At 37.5% G+C, this 15,231-nt stretch overlaps 1 protein-coding gene across 1 annotated transcript in view; it reads left to right on the top strand.

Moving 5' to 3' along the window:
* Positions 1 to 14,968, top strand: part of LOC138704380 (ETS translocation variant 4-like) — a 150,900-nt gene extending 135,932 nt beyond the window's left edge. Inside the window, exons 8-9 of the mRNA XM_069832209.1 lie at positions 3,645 to 3,742; positions 14,874 to 14,968. Coding sequence (XP_069688310.1) covers positions 3,645 to 3,742; positions 14,874 to 14,968 — 193 coding nt within the window. The remainder of the gene's footprint in view (positions 1 to 3,644; positions 3,743 to 14,873) is intronic.
* The last annotated feature ends 263 nt before the right edge of the window (positions 14,969 to 15,231 follow it).

Genomic DNA, 15,231 nt, shown 5'->3' with positions numbered 1-15,231 from the left:
AAAAATGTTATTCATTAATTCAGTATTAATTTGTCAATCGCTTGATAACGCAAATATTTCTGTAAATTTTCTATAGATATTATTTACACCGGCGTTCAAAGATACCTCACCCCTACTAATCGATAGTGATCGATAATTTATTCGTGTAAGTATGGCTTCTTTAGTTATTACTAGGAAGCGCATTTTCATTCCCAAACGTACAGAGGATCGAGTAGTTTCGTCTGGTAGCTACAGCTGTTACGTCACGTGGATACGTAAGCAAAGTCGAACTGCAAGCATGTACACATGGGGTCATTAAATAATAATGATGTAATGTAGTATAAATATGCCCCTGTAACGTCATGTGACGTAGGAAGAACATTCTCTTAGTTTAAACAAATGTTATGTGATGTTCGTAAAAGATTGTATCTCATCTTTTCTCTGGAGAAATAAACAATAATAAATTCAGCAGGTAAATAGAAAAATGGACTGTTTTCTCTTGTGTGATGTGTAACTTACCGTAACAATGTATCTTGAAGGGATTGCAATTGGCTCTGGTGTTACATTTGTTATACGCAAGAGGATAGTCCTACACTCACAGGCGAGGAGTATGGTATTTTCTGTATATAATTTTTCTAAAGGACTAGCTTATGATGCAGTGCGTGTCAGTTTTTCACAAACAAAGAAATTGGCTGCAGAAGCGTGTGGTTTAGAAGTGCATACGTTATATCATATTCTCGGACAGGACAAAGAGACAATTGAAATAGGTGGTATACTTGAATTTACTTCTCCTGGAAAATAACGCAAAACGTGTTAATAATATTGTTTGTACAATTTTCAGAACTTCATCGTACGATATTTGAAATATATTAGTAGTATATGTTAGCAGTGCCATTATAATGGAACATGGAAAGAAGAAGAAATCTGAGAAATAATAGGTAATAATAGGTACGACGCCACAGATCAACGTCATGTCCTTATGTTGGCGAAATTGTGTATTTAGCTCAATTTGATCATGACCGTAATCGCACGGTTCAAAGCTACCGTAGCAAATTCTCCAGTTTAGCGAATAATAATAATAATAATAATAATAATAATAATAATAATGTTTAGGTGATGGGTTTGGACTTTTTCCATTGCTGGTTGTCACAATCAAAAAATTAAGACACAACGTTTCGAAGGGTGGTTCTCCCTTCGTCTTCAGGTGGAAGGAAGGAGAGAAAGGAAAAAACCTACTGTTGGGATCGTTACGTACAGCTATTCTGTATGACTGGTCGATTGATTCCTGCCTTCGGTGGAGATTCTAATTAAGAAAAACCCGAAGTCATTAGTAGTATGTTGGCACTAAACCAAACGGAATAAAAAAGATGGGCGTGAAGTGGCTAAAAATTTGATGAAAGACACACAAAAGGAGGGGGCGGGGAACTAAAAAAATGAACAAGTGTTATGATATCTCGATAGAAAATAAAAGAAGGTAAAAAGGGAAAAAACTAGTAACAAGGACATGATTTAACTAAACTACTACTGCCACCTAGCGGTAGCAGACATTACTACTAAGTACTAAGCTGCAACACTAGGTTGCGTTGTCTAAAGGTGGAGATGACCCCAGATGGTCTACGTGGTGTTGGTGGCAGCATTCTTCCCCTTGTATTGAATATTTCTGATGTCTTGTTCAACTATGGGTAACCAAATATCCGGAAGAATTAGAATAGGTTGACTAATGGCATTGTCCGAAAAACTCATATGTGCGGCTTCCTTGTATTTCCTCTGTGTCAGAGAACGCTCAGTTTGTAGGATTGAATTATGTTCCCACTTTATTTTGTGTCCGGATTCAAAGCTGTGTTGTACTATTCTTGATTTATCTATTAAGCATTGTTTGAAGTTGTACATGTGCTCCTAGTTTTTTCCTTTTTTATCTTCTTTTATTTTCTATTGCAGTATCATAACACTTGCTCATTTTCTAGTTCCCCGCCCCCTCCTTTTGTGTGTCTTTCATCAATTTTTAGCCACTTCACGTCCATCTTTTTTATTCCGTTTGGTTTAGTGCCAACATACTGCTAATGACTTCGGGTTTTTCTTAATTAGAATCTCCACCGAAGCCAGGAATCAATCGACCAGTCATACAGAATAGCTGTACGTAACGATCCCTACAGTAGGTTTTTTCCTTTCTCTCCTTCCTTCCACCTGAAGACGAAGAGAGAACCACCCTTCGAAACGTTGTGTCTTAATTTTTTGATTGTGACAACCAGCAATGGAAAAAGTCCAAACCCCTCACCTAAACATTAATGATCCACCATTGCTTTCCAACCCCTCATTTAGATCAATAATAATAATAATAATAATAATAATAATAATACTTACTTAGTTACAAATGGCTTTTAAGGAACCCGAAGGTTCATTGCCGCCCTCACATAAGCCCGCCAGCGGTCCCTATCCTGTGCAAGATTAATCCAGTCTCTATCATCATATCCCACCTCCCTCAAATCCATTTTAATATTATCCTCCCTTCTACGTCTCGGCCTCCCTAAAGGTCTTTTTCCCTCCGGTCTCCCAACTAACACTCTATATGCATTCCTGGATTCCCCCATACGTGCTACATGCCCTGCCCATCTCAAACGTCTGGATTTAATGTTCCTAATTATGTCAGGTGAAGAATACAATGCGTGCAGTTCTGTGTTGTGTAACTTTCTCCATTCTCCTGTAACTTCATCCCGCTTAGCCCCAAATATTTTCTTAAGCACCTTATTCTCAAACACCCTGAACCTATGTTCCTCTCTCAGAGTGAGAGTCCAAGTTTCACAACCATACAGAAGAATCGGTAATATAACTGTTTTATAAATTCTAACTTTCAGATTTTTGGACAGCAGACTGGATGATAAGAGCTTCTCAACCGAATAATAACACGCATTTCCCATATTTATTCTGCGTTTAATTTCCTTCCGAGTGGCATTTATATTTGTTACTGTTGCTCCAAGATATTTGAATTTTTCCACCTCTTCGAAGGATAAATCTCCAATTTTTATATTTCCATTTCGTACAATATTCTGGTCACGAGACATAATCATATACTTTGTCTTTTCGGGATTTACTTCCAAACCGATCGCTCTACTTGCTTCAAGTAAAATTTCCGTGTTTTCCCTAATCGTTTGTGTATTTTCTCCTAACATATTCACGTCATCCGCATAGACAAGAAGCTGATGTAACCCGTTCAATTCCAAACCCTGCCTGTTATCCTGAACTTTCCTAATGGCATATTCTAGAGCGAAGTTAAAAAGTAAAGGTGATAGTGCATCCCCCTGCTCTAGCCCGCAGTGAATTGGAAAAGCATCAGATAGAAACTGACCTACACGGACTCTGCTGTATGTTTCACTGAGACACATTTTAATTAATCGAACTAGTTTCTTGGGAATACCAAATTCAATAAGAATATCATATAATAATAATAATAATAATAGTAATAATAATAATAATAATAATAATAATAATAATAATAATAATAATAATAATAATAATAATAATGTAACAAATTCCTAAACCGTAGTAATATCTGGTTAATCGTTGTGTAATTTTCCATCTCAGATAATTACATGAGACATCAGTAAATCCAATGATATTAAGGTTCCAAGTGCAGGGAAGCTCTGAAACCTGATACCGTGTGTTCACAGGCCGACATCCCCGTGCGAGCGGCTTACCTACAGCCACGTGTCCGTCAAGAAGGAGCCGTGTGACCGCGGATACGAGCCCGATCTGCAGCAGCAACACGGTGAGTTCAAATAATAATATACGTTCTACAGCTGCTCTTGCGTCAGAAGGCAAATGGTTGATTCATATTACTGTATAGTAGGCTATTTTATGCTTGTTTTGATTTTGGTACTCCAAAATTCTAAGAATGGATAGTTGTAAATTTGAGAACTGAGCGATTTCCTAGTATAATCATATTTTAAAACGGAAAACTGCCTATCGCGAAAACGGAATCATATTTGGTCACCATTTAGGTAAAAAAAAAAAAAACTGACTAAAACGGATAATTTTAAGCGTAGCCTATCTGTTGCTAAATTCTTTCGAACCATTTTTAATTCTGCGATAATCACTGTACGAAGCATGACAATTTTTTTTTTGTGTGACTGTACATGCAATGATCTGGAAGACTTTCGCTATTCTTTGTCAGGCGTTGGGGGTGAAGCTTCTCTAACCATGTCACTATTCTGTGCTTATTGTCAAGGACCCGGACAGGTTACTGACTTCCTGTACCGTTACTTCTTCCAACCCTCTTGCATTTTCTTTCATTTATTCTCAGTTTTGTGCTAACAGGCCAATACAGTGATAAGGGACAATGAGAGTAGAATAAAACTGTGAATAATTGTAGTGTAGTGTCAATTTAGTTTCATGTTTCGGTTTATTTATTCTGAGTTTTATGTTAATATGCCAATACAGTGTTAAACAACAGTGCGAATAAAATAAAACTGTGCGATTTAATAGAAAAGCCTAGATGACCAGTTCTATCATGGAAGAGTGGCTTCATAATTTTAATGGAGCAATGAAACGTCAAGGTCGTAAGGTCATACTGCTTTTAGACAATGGTACCTGCCATCCAAAGATTGATTTGTCTAACGTGAAGTTAATCTATTTTCCATCAAACACAACTTCTGTTACACGACCGATGGATCAGGGAGCAAATTTACACTCTGAACTGATGTAGGACGCGAAGGAAATCCTACTACGTTCCCTTAAAAAAAAAGTCGCGGGAATGCACTTTAAAAGAAATGTGGGGCCCAAGAAACTAGGGCGCAGAGAGAGGCTGCAACTACGTAAGTTAATAATTATGAAAATAAATTGACTATCCATGTACTGTACTAACTTTTATTTCAAATTATTTCTCCATTCTGTTCTTCTTACAGTGAGTATATTGCAGTAGTTTATTCTTAGTTTTGCCAAAACTCAACCCTTTGTAAAATGAAAACCTGTGAAATCGGGGAAAAAAAAAATCTGGAACGATCGCATTTCGTTTTAGGGAGGTTTTACTGTACGAGTATTTCGACATTCAAAAGAAATAAGTAGCAAAGCTGTATGCAAATTGGAACTTTCGTTTCACCATATCTCAAAATGGTGATTTTGTATTTACTTCCTCCCGGCTTATGAGGTAAAAGCTTGAGAGAATTCTGCAAATTACACACTGCGTTCTGGGCCGTTATATTTTGTAAAATCTTCTGATACGTGGGAATGATACAGAGCGTTCAGCTCGGCTCGTGGCCGAGAACACGCGCGTCTCCCATGGGCCACCATAGACTGTCATTATGGATCCGTAACTTTCCTAATATTTTTTACACTTCATATTTTCATTTCAAAACTAGTAAACTACTAACCTGTTTCGCAGTTGTTGTTCAAAATGTTGTCCATCTGCATTCACACATTCCCGACTTACTTTGATGAAATCGTTACTTTAGTTTTATTACATATTTCATCCTTTTCAACGTCTAACGTTTTTGTTTGAGTGTGAATGAAACGTTACGAACATTTCAGTATCTGACTTCAGTTTCTTAGTAACGGCAATGAGTTACGTCACACTATTTAGAAATCAGTTGCTTAGCAACAGATGGGATTCTTACATTAACATAGTGTTGGCTAGAGGGATGGACTTGCTTTCTTGCATGAATTATATTTCTTATTTCTCTTGCCATATATCCATACTAACGACTCTTCAAAGATTCAGATGAAACACAGTAATTCTATTTGAAATATTTGTACCCATATATGTGGTATATATTCCATAAAGGAATAAAGGAAAACTAATTGAAGTTTTTTTAAACAACCATACTCCAAAAACATACATTTTCAGGAGAAAGAAGAACTATATGGCATGGATGTTGTTGACACTTCAGTTATGAAATTCGTCATTCATTTCTTAAGGTGTTGTAGAAACTTGGGAAAACTGAAGTACTTTATAACTTAAATTTCCTAATAGAGTAGGTTATTTTACGACGCTTTATCAACATCTCAGGTTACTTAGCGTCTGAATGATATGAAGGTGATAATGCCGGTGAAATGAGTCCGGGGTCCAACACCGAAAGTTACCCAGCATTTGCTCAAATTGGGTTGAGGGAAAACCCGGAAAAAACTTCAACCAGGTAACTTGCCCCGACCGGGAATCGAACCCGGGCCACCTGGTTTTGCGGCCAGACGACCTTCCTAATATAAATACATGTGTAAATGCAGGTAACTGTGGACAGTGATTGTTTTAAGAAAAAATACTCTGTTGTGGCTGAAGTCTGCCTCTCCTTTAATCTTCATTTTCTTTATTATATCCTGTTTCTTCTTCTCCTTTCTTTGCTTAAGTTTCTTCCATGGGGTTACTTCTGCAGCTAAAGATGACTCCATAACTAATACAACAATTCACGTGCTGAAGTATTTTTCTCTTAGGTGGCTTTTCCCACGTACATAAGATGCAGTACTGCCAGTATACTACAGTTTAAATTTGTATGGATAAAAGTTTCAAGATTATATGAATGGGATATTTGTAAATGCTACAATCGTCCTGGACAATGACCATAGTCTTTGGACTATGGTTGTTTTATGAACACCACTAAAAATGTCCACTCATATAACACAGGACTATGGTGTCTTTTTCACTAACAACTAGTTCAGTAGATGGCCGCTACAATACGCTCACCACATGCTTAATATCTCAAATTTTCATTTATTGGACTATGATCCCTTTTAAAAAAACTTCAATTGTTACTAATAAAAACATATCACATAAAATCCATCAAAATTGTTTCACTATCAATCAAATTCACAATCCTTACCTTTAAATGAGAACAAGTTCCTTAAAAATCTACCCAACGTTCCATGCAATTACAGAGATCCCATGAATCCTTTGTCACTTTTTGCCCTCTCCCTTTTTAAGTTTCCAGTCTCTTACCACTGCACTAGACTTAATTTTTCCTTCGTTTCCAAGCGATTTGAGTATTCGAAGGACTTAAGAAGTCGGCTTTTGTTTTCAGTTTTTTAAGTATGAGACAAGTTACTATTTGAGAAAGTCCCTTCAATGGTTTTATAGTCGGAGGCATTGATTTTGGCAGATGACCTCAATGACATTTCCAGTAGGCGAGCCAATGTTTTGTGAGAACTGAAAGAATGAATTGCGATAAGGCTGTCTGTCGTTTATATGTTCACACTCGCCTCTTGTATCATCATTATTAGACTAATTAATAAACACACCACAGTACAGTCCGATTCATGGGAGTGCCGTAAATGACTTTCGTTCGCCTCCTGCATTTTCTAAATTAAGAGGAAAAAAGCATTGCATAACCAGAACCAAGAAATTATTGAAAATGTTCATTACTTCATGAAGCGACAGGCGAAAAATAGATATGAGTTGTGTCGAATTGTCTTCATTAATAACAAACATTCATGAAGTATGAGAATAAGTTACGGAAGCGACAGGAATCGACACGTTGGATAAATAACCGAAAGAATAGATATGCTGAAATAAGAAAATACGTAATTCGATAATCTACGAGATTCGATCCGATACTGTGGATTGAGTCTCGGCATAGCTCAGTCGTTAGAGATCCTAGTGCGTGTAACTGGGAGTCAAGAGTTCGATACCCGGCCCCGGAGCGAGTTTTTCTCAATTAATAACCTGTGGTAATTCGATAAACCAGTCGACCTGGTTGGCAAGTTGGTATAGCGCTGGCCTTCTATGCCCAAGGTTGCGGGTTCGATCCCGGGCCAGGTCGATGGCATTTAAGTGTGCTTAAATGCGACAGGCTCATGTCAGTAGATTTACTGGCATGTAAAAGAACTCCTGCGGGACAAAATTCCGGCACATCTGGCGACGCTGATATAACCTCTGCAGTTGCGAGCGTCGTTAAATAAAACATAACATTTAAACATTTCGATAAACCAAGCAAGAAACCTCATGTTCCAAAAGTCTTAATGGTAGCAGATGAATATGAGAGCTTAATTTAATGATTTAAATCACGCGTAGTGCGTGTTTACAAGGAATGATAATAGGTCACGAGAAAAGCCGTCGATTCGTTTCTTGTGTTTTTCAGTCTGAGCCTGATAGGCCTAGTTGTCGAGCTTGATGGATGAATTTTTTATACCGTAATAATTCGTACACCTGTCGCATCCGCCGAGATCGACTATTGATCAGATTTTTTGTATTCGACAGATAATGGAGAAAAAATGGGAGTATAAGGGTACAGTACATCAGTTATTCATAGATTTCAAAAAGGCATATGACTCGGATAAGAGGGAAGTATTATATGATATTCTTATTGAATTTGGTATTCCCAAGAAACTAGTTCGATTAATTAAAATGTGTCTCAGTGAAACATACAGCAGAGTCCGTATAGGTCAGTTTCTATCTGATGCTTTTCCAATTCACTGCGGGCTAAAGCAAGGAGATGCACTACCACCTTTACTTTTTAACTTCGCTTTAGAATATGCCATTAGGAAAGTTCAGGATAACAGGCAGGGTTTGGAATTGAACGGGTTACATCAGCTTCTTGTCTATGCGGATGACGTGAATATGTTAGGAGAAAATACACAAACGATTAGGGAAAACATGGAAATTTTACTTGAAGCAAGTAGAGCGATCGGTTTGGAAGTAAATCCCGAAAAGACAAAGTATATGATTATGTCTTGTGACCAGAATATTGTACGAAATGGAAATATAAAAATTGGAGATTTATGCTTCGAAGAGGTAGAAAAATTCAAATATCTTGGAGCAACAGTAACAAATATAAATGACACTCGGGAGGAAATTAAACGCAGAATAAATATGGGAAATGCGTGTTATTATTCGGTTGAGAAGCTCTTATCATCCAGTCTGCTGTCGAAAAATCTGAAAGTTAGAATTTATAAAACAGTTATATTACCGGTTCTTCTGTATGGTTGTGAAACTTGGACTCTCACTCTGAGAGAGGAACATAGGTTCAGGGTGTTTGAGAATAAGGTGCTAAGGAAAATATTTGGGGCTAAGCGGGATGAAGTTACAGGAGAATGGAGAAAGTTACACAACACAGAACTGCAGGCATTGTATTCTTCACCTGACATAATTAGGAACATTAAATCCAGACGTTTGAGATGGGCAGGGCATGTAGCACGTATGGGCGAATCCAGAAATGCATATAGAGTGTTAGTTGGGAGACCGGAGGGAAAAAGACCTTTAGGGAGGCCGAGACGTAGATGGGAGGATAATATTAAAATGGATTTGAGGGAGGTGGGGTATGATGATAGAGACTGGATTAATCTTGCACAGGATAGGGACCGCTGGCGGGCTTATGTGAGGGCGGCAATGAACCTTCGGGTTCCTTAAAAGCCATTTGTAAGTAAGTAAGTCGCATCCGCCGTACACCGATTTAAATCTTTGTTTATTAAAACGCTCCCATTATCAACTACGTAACGCAGATCACTGCAGTTGTATAAAAGTGGTTATATGTGAACTATTTTTGGAGGTGACTGTCCATCCGAGTCCACTAGGATAGTCAGGAATGTATATTTACTCTTATGTCTTACCCATTACAACTGCGACGAAGATAACGACCTTGCAGTTAAGAGTAACTCGCTCTGGAGTTCTGATTAATAAAAATCCATCTGCCTAAATCGATGGCGTCAACTATACTTCAGCCTTCCTTTTTCTCTTCATTCTCGTCACAATACTTCACTTTTTCGTCTTTGTTTCATCATCTATATTTTTATCACTAACATTCTCATCATTTCTTTTTTTCTTCACGTCTTGTTCCTTCCTTCTTCTCAGCCTTTCCTTTCCACTCTTTCCCATCTTTATTTTTCATCGTTCTTATTCCTAATCCTCCCCCCTTCCTTGCGTAAGAATGTTGTTTTTGGATGAGGAAAGTTAAGGACCTACATGTGCATATTTCCAGGAAAAACTGACTCTTAAAAATCGATTGGTAGTTTCCCCCGGAAGGTTAAAAGCCTACATAGAATGATCTTAACTCACCTTCAAGAAAGAACAACTTTAGGCATCATGAAAACTTATTTCCGTTAAAATACGAAACTTATTTTTCTGTGCCACATTGAAAGATTAAGGGTAGGAATTTCGTGACGATTTTACATCTCTCGAGATCCTTTTTTAACTTGGGGATCAAGGCGCCGGTGTCTGTAATATATGAGTGTGCAAATGAATATATTATACAGGGAAATAATAATGAAATGTGTTGACCCCCTCGCCCTTGGAAGCGCAAAGATTCCGGATCCGGGCATTTAATTGAACTTGCAGAAACTCCACCTGTGTGCAAATACTTTTGTTTTCTTCTTCCTTGTAGAGGATATTAAAACATACCGGTAATTTGATGGAAGGGTGCGTGTATGTCTGATTTACCCAAGAAAGTATTTGCAGGATTTGGTTTCCGGTATTGGTCTGGGCAGCGCTCCTCACCCCAAACGTGCCAGGAAGGCAGAGGGAAGGTTTTCCCAGGAAGGATGCAAAGAAAATAACTCACTGTTCAATGATACAGACCTGTGGTGATGTTAACCGAGTTGAATTACTCAACATTACATACCATAAGAATTTATCTGTAGTAATGTCACGAGAGATCTGAGATTTATCTGGGAAATCTCAGACCTCGAGTGACATTTATTAGGACTATTTCATGAATAAAATAAAAATGTAAATAATATATCCCTAAAATTCTATAAAAAGTGTTAATAATTGTATATTAACGAATACTTAACCTATTCAGACATTGTAAAGTTGAAATAGATGAATATCGATTACTGCAATAAAGAAATTCGATGTTATTATTCAGTAATGCCAATTGCGAAAAGCGAAATACAGGTTTAACAATGTTAATTATATGTACTGCACTTTTCTCTTATTATTATAACAGAAATACATTTTCATTATCTGCTGAAATCATAATTTAATTTAACAGTAACAGTGGGGACAGCTATATACCAATGCCTATGTATTCACAGCGAGACATGTTGCTACACAGTGAAGTCATCTCTGTATAGATAGGTCTTATTAAAACACGAATTTTATTACACCATACGGAAGGCAGTTTGATCAAAGACCTTATTATTACTATGCAAGGTCTTTGGGTTTGATATGCGATGATGTTACATAAATTTGAACATCTGACTTTCTATTAATTGTTTCATTTCATTCACAAAATACAAATTTTATAGGCTACAATTACAGGTTAAGTTATCTGTGGGAGCAGGACCAATGTCAGCTGTGTCTTATTTCGACCGTTACAATCAGTGCTACACGAAAGCATTTTTATAGCTCGACAAACGCATTCTCGCTGTGGTGTGTAACGGAACTAAAGCTGCATCTACACAGTTCAATATTCCAATCGCGTATGCGTGCAATATGGGAAGAATATTGAGAGAATGAAGTTTAAAATGTACGTTCAATTAAGATGCATGAAGATTTTGTGTCTATACGGTGCGCCGTTTTGAACGTCGTCTTCACTACGTAAATATATTAATTAATATTAAATATCAATCTTGCATTCATTGCTTTAAAGTTGAAATAAAAGTTTAACCGTGTAGTTGCATCTTAATGTATTCATGATCATTACTTTACGGGGAAACAGTTGGCGACAACGACTAAACAAAAGAACGACCATGTGATAAATTGATAGCGAGAAATCTAGCTGCAAAAATTATCGCAAAGTGTGACTGTGATTGGTTGGAATTCAAAATTTCATCACACTTCATTAGTCGAAAATGGAATGACGTCATATAAACGAAATGGTCTGCATAAAAATTAAGTTAAAATGATGATATAATACATACGTTCTCTTTCAGCCGAGAGTCAATTTTATTAGTCACTATAAATGAGCCAATTGATTCAGTCACCTAAATTTAGACCTATGCCTTTGCCGCAGCTTCCATAAGGCCATTAGACAATTAATGTTGAGATGAGTCCTGGAAGAAATAGCCAGGGATCTATATTATCTACCCGTTTGTATTTTGCTTTTCTGGCGTTCATCTCTTTTCGATTGGCAATGGAGTCTTTGCTTTGGCAGTGCTTCTTTCCTTCTTCTGCAGTCGCTGTGTATGCTCTTGCGGGTAACTGTAAGACTTTTCTTCCTGCAAAAGTTGCCAAAGTCCCTAAAACAGGCATTTCAATTGATGCCCACAGGAGCAAGCGCGCGCTTTAGAGCCCGGGAGAGCCTGAGCGCTTTACAGCGGAAAGGAAAGAGACAGACGAAAGAGGTAGTATATGCCGCTTGGTCGAGCTATATTCAGGGATGGCCAGCACTGATTCAGTAGATAAAGGGAAGAGAACTTATTAAAACTATATCCATGTTAATTTTTAGACTTGCCTGAGAAGTGTAAGTGCATTATAAGAATGTAAGTTTTAATTTTAATGTTCATTTTTCACAAGTTTGATTTTTTTTTATTCAAAAGAAATATTTTCTCAACTTTTCGTATAGAAAAGTGAAATTTTCAGGTATATGCCTATTTATTTAGTAGCCTTACAGAATGTTTTCGTAAATCTAATATACCGTAAATACATATTACTGAAGATAGTGTATTGAAAATTTTGAAAATATTCGCATGGAAATTGTTTGTAAGGAAATGAATTAACAAAGCAACTACTGTTACATCATAAGCAAAAGATACGTGTCCATGTGTTGTAAAAATGTGAGCTCTATAGCTTCAGCAGATTTCGAGAAAATAATTTAATATTCTGATGATAGGAAGTTGCTCACATATATCACCTTAAAAGCATAATGCGATAAGAGTTTTGTTATGTAATATTAGTTACACTTAAAACAGATACAGTACCTAGGTAACTTTGCTTTTTTACTGTAGGCCTAATATTGTTTTGATTAGTTTATTGATTACTTTTGTAAGGCTAAAGATACCATCAATATAAATTCCAACTTATCATATCATACTCAATCTCTTTCTTTGGAATATCGCTTTCTTTATGAATGATGTGTTTCATCCACTTAATACAGTATAATATTATACTACTATGGAATTTAAGTGAATATTCCTTCTTAACTCTCTATTATGTTATTAAGATTTAAAACACAAGTGCAATATTAAGAAATCAGTGTTAGTACTTTTGTTTTACAGACAATATAGATAATATTAAACAGAAAGAAGCCATATAAAAATAACGACATAAAATTTCACGTTCCGTTTGAAATTTGTGCACCACTGTTTTCTTAATCCAACAGGTTGCTTACTCGTATACACAACCCTTCCTCTTTCCATACTTAGCGCTTGCTGCCCGCGCACGACGTCAAGGTCAGAAAAATGCGCTTGCTTTGACATCACTGCCCTAAAGCCTGAACAGACACATGCGACGTGCGAGATGCGAGGCCCGCCTCGCACAAATCCGGACTACACGAGAGATAGTGAGTGGTTTCTATAGTAGCGAGGTGCGCAGACCTCTACTATATTCTACTCTGTATGATCTATAGTACTGAACCTTCGTCTCATTTTCCACAAATTTACGACATTCCCCCTTTTTGCAGTGAACTCTTCATATGTATTTCTCTTATCATAGACCGTACCATCAAACCAATTCAGATGAAGTACATTGCAAATACTTGTTGTGATGCAAAGAATTTGCAGAAGTAAGGGAAAATGTAGTTGTACTCTGGTTTTGTTGCTGATTTTTTAAGTGCACATTTAAATATTCCGAGGCTTATTGTAGGGATTCGTAATAAGCTATTTTTTTACGGTGATGGGTTGTTAGCCCTTCGCCCAACCCCCAAGCTGGAGGACCACACCTTATCGACTGTCCACGACTGCTTATTCAATGACGTGAATATGTTAGGAGAAAATCCACAAACGATTAGGGAAAACACGGAAATTTTACTTGAAGCAAGTAAATTCCGAAAAGACAAAGTATATGATTATGTCTCGTGACCAGAATATTGTACGAAATGGAAATATAAAAACTGGAGATTTATCCTTCGAAGGGGTGGAAAAATTCAAATATCTTGGAGCAACAGTAACAAATATAAATGACACTTACTTACTTACTTACAAATGGCTTTTAAAGAACCAGAAGGTTCATTGCCGCCCTCACATAAGCCCGCCATCGGTCCCTATCCTGTGCAAGATTAATCCAGTCTCTATCATCATATCCCACCTCTCTCAAATCCATTTTAATATTATCCTCCCATCTACGTCTCGGCCTCCCTAAAGGTATTTTTCCCTCCGGTCTCCCAACTAACACTCTATATGCATTTCTGGATTCGCCCATACGTGCTACATGCCCTGCCCATCTCAAACGTCTGGATTTAATGTTCCTAAATATAAATGACACTTGGGAGGAAATTAAACGTAAAATAAATATGGGAAATGCGTGTTATTATTCGGTTGAGAAGCTTTTGTCATCTAGTCTGCTGTCAAAAAATCTGAAAGTTAGAATTTATAAAACAGTTATATTACCGGTTGTTCTGTTTGGTTGTGAAACTTGGACTCTCACTTTGAGAGAGGAACAGAGATTAAGGGTGTTTGAGAATAAGGTTCTTAGGAAAATATTTGGGGCTAAGAGGGATGAAGTTACAGGAGAATGGAGAAAGTTACACAACGCAGAACTCGACGCTTTGTATTGTTCACCTGACATAATTACTGTAGGAACATTAAATCCAGACGTTTGAGATGGGCAGGGCATGTAGCACGTATGGGCGAATCCAGAAATGCATATAGAGTGTTAGTTGGGAGACCGGAGGGGAAAAGACCTTTAGGGAGGCCGAGACGTAGATGGGAGGATAACATTAAAATGGATTTGAGAGAGGTGGGATATGATGATAGAGACTGGATTAATCTTGCACAGGATAGGGACCAATGGCGGGCTTATGTGAGGGCGGCAATGAACCTTCGGGTTCCTTGAAAGCCATCTGTAAGTAAGTAAGTAACACATGTAAATATATTCATTGCAGTCAATGTCTCTGAAAGCGTGTATGAGTCTAGCCCTGAACTGCCTGTTTCATTCCCTGTATCGCCTCTCCGCTGGGGTGCGTGGTATCTGCGCTGACACACTTCCATTGTGATGGAGATGTTGTCCGTTAATTCGTCATGAACATCACGTCGCCCGTCTTCTGAAAAGCCTCGTCAGTGTGAAAATATTGGCAGGAAATTGTGCGACTCCCCTTCTCACCCCCTCCGCCCCCCCCACGCACTCAGCCGGTCTTATAAGAATGCCCTAGTGTTGCGCGACTGTGTTTCTTAAACAACACAAATTCAATTACACCCACGCTTCCATTCTTAAATATTATTTCTTTAATCCAAGTGAAAGTA

Source organism: Periplaneta americana, chromosome 8, assembly GCF_040183065.1.
Source record: "Periplaneta americana isolate PAMFEO1 chromosome 8, P.americana_PAMFEO1_priV1, whole genome shotgun sequence".
NCBI lineage: Eukaryota > Metazoa > Arthropoda > Insecta > Blattodea > Blattidae > Periplaneta > Periplaneta americana.
This window is presented reverse-complemented; position numbering and strand designations above follow the sequence as displayed.